Source organism: Acyrthosiphon pisum, chromosome A2 (assembly GCF_005508785.2).
Source record: "Acyrthosiphon pisum isolate AL4f chromosome A2, pea_aphid_22Mar2018_4r6ur, whole genome shotgun sequence".
NCBI lineage: Eukaryota > Metazoa > Arthropoda > Insecta > Hemiptera > Aphididae > Acyrthosiphon > Acyrthosiphon pisum.
In genome coordinates this window covers 105,582,410-105,589,567 of record NC_042495.1, presented here as the reverse complement: position 1 = coordinate 105,589,567, position 7,158 = coordinate 105,582,410, and the positions used below count along the sequence as shown (strand labels likewise).

General features: G+C 35.9%; 1 protein-coding gene across 1 annotated transcript; it reads left to right on the top strand.

The window, feature by feature from the left end:
* The first annotated feature begins 513 nt into the window (after positions 1-513).
* LOC100164203 lies at positions 514-6,782 on the top strand. The gene is made up of 3 exons (XM_001950503.5): positions 514-899; positions 1,019-1,289; positions 6,147-6,782. Exons 1-3 carry the CDS (start codon positions 753-755, stop codon positions 6,491-6,493), a joined length of 765 nt encoding a protein of 254 aa, XP_001950538.1. The 5' UTR covers positions 514-752; the 3' UTR covers positions 6,494-6,782.
* Positions 6,783-7,158: the final 376 nt, after the last annotated feature.

Here is a 7,158-nt window from a genome sequence, read left to right as displayed (position 1 = left end):
AAAATAGGAATAGATAGTGAAACGAAAAATTTTATCGCAAACGCTCAAAAACTGTTCACACGGTATTATTTTTGTGTGTACTTAAGTGCAAAAATGACCGGCGGCGGGTGCCCATCATACATGGCCCCTTCGGGATCGCACACACACACAAATACAGACAATGTATATTACATATAATAGGTACCTATATATTATTATTTCTCTCTCTCTCCTCTCCTCTCTCTCTCACTCACTCTCTTTTATATTACTTGTCCTGAGCTCTCCCCACACACACACACACACACACACCGGTCAAGCTCCATTTGTCGTTTGACGATGACAATGGACGACGCCGATGATGGGCGACGCGAAAAATCGTTATTATCGCGTCGTCGTCTTCTCCTGGTGGGACGACGCAGTTTAATTATGTTCGACGGGAAGTTATCCGGATGTGTTGTGTACGTGTGCGTGTGTATGAGCGGTCGTGTGTAGGGCTGTCGGCTGGAAAGTAGCCGGTGAAAACAAATCCGGTGGGGAGAGTGGGGCGCCGTATAAAAATCCTAAGGACCGCTGTGCAGGACAATTCGTGGAAAAACCTCGTGCGCTCCGCTTGCCACCGCAGTCGTGTAGTATTTGCGATCGTCGTCGTCGCCACAGTTTTCGTCCGTCGTGCCATATCCGATAATCGTCGCCGTCGTCGTCGTCGTCGTCGTCGTTGTCGACACCGTATATCCGATCGAATCGAACATCAAGTTATATTATTATCCTCAACAATGTCGAGATTAGCAGCAGTCATATTCGCGGTGGCGATCGCGTCCTCGTCGGTAGCGGCTGAACGGCCCGAAGCCCGCAAGATCGATACCGGCCTTGGAGATTTCAAAGTGGTGTTCAAAGTTTTTCAGGACTGTTCGAAGGCGCAAGTAAGTCTCCGCCGATGTCGATAAACGGCATTTAGTTTTGTTTCACGCACTGTTGTTGCCGTTGTAACTATACAGGTAATATTGTAATAATATACGAACGTCATCGCGTTTGCCCGCAGTTCGGACCGTGTCTCAAGCACAAGTTGTTGACGGCCCTCGACCGGATCAGCGAACAACCGGAAATGGAATTGTTCGACGGCGTCCGATTAGTCAAAGACCCGACTGTCGCTCTAAACGACGTCGCCCATGACATATCCTCGGCCAGGTCTGCCGGTGATGACGAAACGGCCAGTCTGGACACGCTGGTTGTCGACAGGGTGGTGAACTTTTTCAAAAGCCGCAGCCTCCAGTTCAAACTTCTCGACAACGAACCCAGAGAAATGGCCGATGGTAAGTCAAATAGTTGCTATTACATGCCGGCGCTCATGTATCTTACTGTCGGACTTTATACGTCACGGGTGACGGATAATAATATATAATTTATTATTATAATGGTTTATGCGTGGACAGAATTCGTAGGTTTTTTCGTCTATTCGATTAATCTGGTGGTGCGATATTTTTACCGGAATATTATAATACCAGCTATATGCCAGCATTCACAGTCGTAATTTCAAATAGATTTTTGTGTACAACAATCTAGATTTACCGAACAAGTCATATTTTTCTTTGTTAAGTTCCTACCTACTGTAATCTGCACGAAACAATTATTGACTGCAGCAATATTTTTAAGAATTAAAAATTCTTCGGTAATACGCGTATATGCTAAAATTCCGCAGTAATTATAATATTGTATATTATAATCAACTAAAATGTATTTCAATACTTTTATTTTTTAGTTAAATTATTTATTATAACAGCAACATTTTTATAAACATAAATTAGAATTTATTGGCAATTGACAATACTATCATAGTACAAAAACGTATACAAATCTAGACGTATTATAAAATTTAAATAAATAGAAATAACGAAAATTGCAAACTAAAAATTAAACAGTTACTAAATTTAGCAAAATAAAATATATTTAGTTACTGTTAATGAAAAATAAATAAATAAATATTTTTTTAAAAACAACTTAAATATGATATGCATTAATCTAATATTTAAATACTATATTATTATAGCTGTAACATATTTATTTTTTTTTTAATTAAAACGATATTAGTTTAATATTTAATACTTATGTATATGTGTCTTATCTGAAAAGTAACCAATAGAAAAAAATATGTTAGGTTTGTTTAAAAATTGAAGAAATAATTTCGTTATACCAAGTTATATTTTCTTCACTCGTAAAATTAATTTCTTGTTGACATTAATACGTTAAAATACAAAAGTGTATAGCTATAATTATAATTTTTAAGATGAGTTTAAATCATAATCAGTGATAAACTATACATAAATCCCTCTCGAATCTAAATATTATATTGTTAAGAATTTATAAAAAATTAAAACAAAATAATAACTTCATCGCGCCTTTGCAAGAAGAGCAATTCGTAAATAATATTTTTTTATAACGTTTTATGAGTTTGGAACAAAAATACAAATTCGTGAGTGATATCTAAATACTATCAATTATTATATCGTTTCCTTAAGACTTCATACACGAGGAGGACGGTCCGTAGAGCCGATACCTACGTGAGCGAAATCTAAATATTTATTAAAAACCTATCGAAAACGATGAAAACCGAACACGCAATCGATGGTCAAATATATATTATACTGTACATGTATAATATTATATAGTTACGCACACTCTGTCAGATGAAAAACGCCACCTCAGGTGACGCGTGTCGCCGGAAGATTTTCCGACGATATATTATTATTATTATTGTCATTATATTATTGTGTGCGCGAATTTTTTTCTCCGACGAAACTCTCGATGACTGGCAGAAAAACGTACCTAATCGTTTGTAATGACGTTTTATCGTCGTCTACCAAACGGTCGGCAGAATTTTGTGGGTACGATTGATTTTTAATGATGGTACATTTTGGTACGGCGGGTCGCGTGTCTTTCTCTCATTTTTTTTTTTTTATCACCGACTGCGGAAAATTCTTATGCGATATTTGGTATAGTCCAAACCGGGTGATCCATGTCTTAACGTAACACCACACTCATTATTTTAATAGCTATAATAACGTTTTTTTTAAATATATTTCTTACACATTTTCAAGCATTTAAAAAACAACATAATATTTCTAAAAATGTTTTATATTTTTACTAATTTGTATCCTTATCATATTTTAAATTGTTTACTTTATTATTTTGAATTGTTTATTCCAAGCAGAATTTGTTTCGGAGTACTTTGGTGTATAAAAATCAAACTTTGAACGAGTTATTTATAACATGAGTTAGGTATAAGTATTTATAGTTAAGAACAGTGGAACGGAGTGGAATAGGGATAGCCCACAAAATGTTGGTTCACTATTTTGGTCATCAAAACTTTATTTGATTTTTATGGATCGGAATGCTTTGAATAATATTCTACTTCGGGATATGAAATTAACATGCATTACGTTGTCATTCATAATATGAAAACTTAAAAACTTAAAATTATAACGGAAAAAAATAGTGAAATTATAATATTTTTCCAAAAATGTTAGTAATTGTCTTGTGTTTAGTGTTTTATGAAATAAAAATGTCGTACACGGTAAATGGATCACACCGTACACAATAATATTATTATTATTTTTCTCCACTCATACCATCGCATACCGTGTAACGACCAATCGATATACCTATTATTATTATCATCAATGCACCTGTTGATCGTTATTGTGCGCGTTTATATTAGTTTGTATACACTTTTACAATCGACGACGAGGTGACATCAATATCGTGATAACAATAATAACAATTTAGTACTGTACTATTATATGTATATAATAGCAATAAAATAATAAATTAACATAATATTATTATTGTTATAATATACGACGCACACCGCACAAATCGATGAAAATATATAATTATAATATATGCACCACACGAACGCGGCTGTCATTTCGGTTGAATTTTCCACCTACTTATATATTATTGTGCATAACCACGTTGAAAACACGTGGTCGATACCGCAGAAAACTTAATCGCAAACAATGATATTTACGAAGCTTTTTATCTATAGAGATGACAATTATTATAACTAATTAGATTGTGTTTTGTTGAGTGCAACAATTCGAGCCATTTACTATTATAATAATTATAACTATAACTATTGAGTAGGTAATATTGTAAAATATAATATTATGGTCAAAGTTTTTCGTTTTAGGGATTTCCATTCTTTGTGTGAAGCTTTACTTTTATTTTCATATACATGTCTAAATGTCTTAGATCTAGGTAATTTCGTGGGTGTCTCAGCTTAATTGAGTATTATAATATTGATGATCACGAACCCGACTATATGATATCAGAGAGTCGTCGAGAGTATAATAATATAGAGGTATCACTATATAATATGATTAGACATAATATTTCAGTTTCTCAAAGGTCTTCTAACGTGTGCTGAGAGACCCGCCAGCACGCCGCGTGTCCTTCTCCGCCCCTAGAACAAGATCGATAAAATTTCATACGCATTAACAAGTATCTATTTTAAAAATAAATCGATTTCACTAAATCTACAGACGTAAGACGAAATTGCGACTCGCCCCTCCCCCTTCCGACGTCGTCCTACACGTCTAAACAAACGGTGACAGAGAAGCGTCTCCACGACATGGTTTCCACATCGGTCGATTCTTGCATACCTTTATTATGTTATAACCTGTGGCGTACACGTACGTGAACCTATTCACACCGCAGCGGTGCGCGACGAGTGCAGCGGAAACCGGGTCACAGATCGAATCGTCGATGATGCGGAGTCGCGATCGTCGAAAACGCTGTTTTAAAACAATAATCAATTAATAATTATTAAGGCGACGATGTGATGATGATATTATTATAATATTGCGATCTGAAACGATATGGTTTTGTGATGGACAGTCGCCGCCACGCGCGAAGCCACCCATAAAATAATAATAATAATAATAATAAAATGATATACGCCTGCGCACTGCACCGCGGGCTCCTCTATTATAATAATAATAATTAATAATATTGTCATTATATTTTTTTGAACCGTTATCAAAGTTCTCATTATCTCACACACCATCTTTTTACGCGGCTTCTATTCGACCTGTACTTTTACGTGCTTATTACGAGTTGCCGCGCCGCCTCTAACGTCCACTCCTTTGCGAGGTGGTGGCGTCGTCAGGTACCGTCGTCTTAGGTACCGATTGTCTATATTATAATATTGTGGGGTACGATATCTCGTGTTGTACAGTTATCGGCCTTTCTCTTACGATACGTCTTCATTGTTTTGTTCACTCATCCGCATGCCCGACCACGCGTGATTACACCTGAAAACTTATTAATTATTAAATGTAATCTTGTCTGCAGCTAGTGGCCCGCCTGCCGCAGAGAGCCTTCTTACTCAGTTAGTTGGTTAGTGTTAGTCGTTCATAGACCATAACCATAAATTATATTATTCTAATTACCCAATAATCAAACTTATTTATTATGCCATACTAAATTTATTGTAAACAACTTTATTTTTCATTATTTAATAAATGAAAAAAAACATAATCTACAATATAGTATACAGCTATAATATAGGTCCTCATTACAATTTCTATTTTCCCGCCTTTGGAAGTTGTTGTAATATTGTGTGATCGTTTATGGCCACGATATTAATATAATCATATTATAATATATAGATAATCTAGTTCTTGTACACAGTGGTTACGCACATGCGTATGGTACGCAACCTTTTTAGATAAATGACCACTCAACCACCCCCACCAAAAAACTGCGTGTCCACAAAACCAAAAACACTCTATAACCCTGTAGTTATTATATTATTATTCAGTACCCTATAAATATTATTATATTGTAGCGGGACACGAGACTAAACTATTGGATCATAAGTTCCTAAGACTTTTAATTTTTTAACTCTTGTTTTTGCGCACGCACAACGGCTTCAATTTTTCTTTGTACCCCATTTCATGGACGTACCATGTATACAAATGTATCTCCCACTGGTCACCGATGTCGAGGGTCGTCATAAGTATAATTAAAAAAACCACTTCAGCTTACTCTGAAAACAACAATATTATTGTCCGATGTGATTTTTTTTAAACAATTATTTTTCCAAGCCATAATCATCTGTGCCATATTTTTTTTTAACCGTTAATTGTTCCGTTAAATTGTTAATAAAGGTCGCAAAAAGAGCAACAAGTACAACTCGATGCTCATGTACCCGTTCATGATGGGCGGCATGACCATACCGCTGGCGTTCGGCGTGCTCGCCCTGTTGGCCGGCAAGGCTCTGATCATCGCCAAGCTGGCGCTGGCCCTGTCCGCCATCGTGGGTCTGAAAAAGCTGTTCGGCGACCAGGGGGGCAGCAGCCACGAGCACATCACGTACGGCGGTACCGGTGGCCACTACCGCAGGAGCCTGCCCGGCGAACCGGTGGCCGCGTCCAACATGGCGTACAGCTCGTACATGCCCGTCTACGAGGAGCCCATCCGGAGCACCACGTCCAACGCGATCCCCATGCGATGATTCGACAAACAGGCGAACACGATCCACGACCACCGACTGCGTAATAACATATACCGTGATAAGCGTATGATAATATAATGTTTACATCGTATTATTATTAGTATATCATTTACGGGAGTCGATGGTTATGATATTTATTGACGGATGGTATACTGCACTAATCGTGATGGTATAACATTTCTTATATTATTTAACTATAGCATTATTATTATTATAATTAGCTGTTAACATTATTAATATTGTTATTGTATTATTTATTTTGAATCGAATAAATTTGATCTGCCTCTAAGACGACGATTTAATCAATCTAGTTTTTGGTATAACTGAGTTAAATTTTGAAAAAAAAAAGTGTCCGATACCGCCATCGCTGGTAAAAACAATAACATATAAATGGAAGAAAAATTAAAATTATTATTTAAGATCTTTATAATACGACTGGGGCCTACTAACAACCTGCTCAAAGTGTTCGATGACGACAATAATATTTTTTTTACTATACCTATAAATAGTGTAATGAATAGGTATATTATATATTTTTATAAATTGTAAAAAATATTGTTATAGATTTAATTTTCAGCATACCTATTATAGGTACCTATCACTGTAGGTATTCAAAATCAAATCAACGATGTTGTAAAATATAATTATCCTATAGTATAAACAGT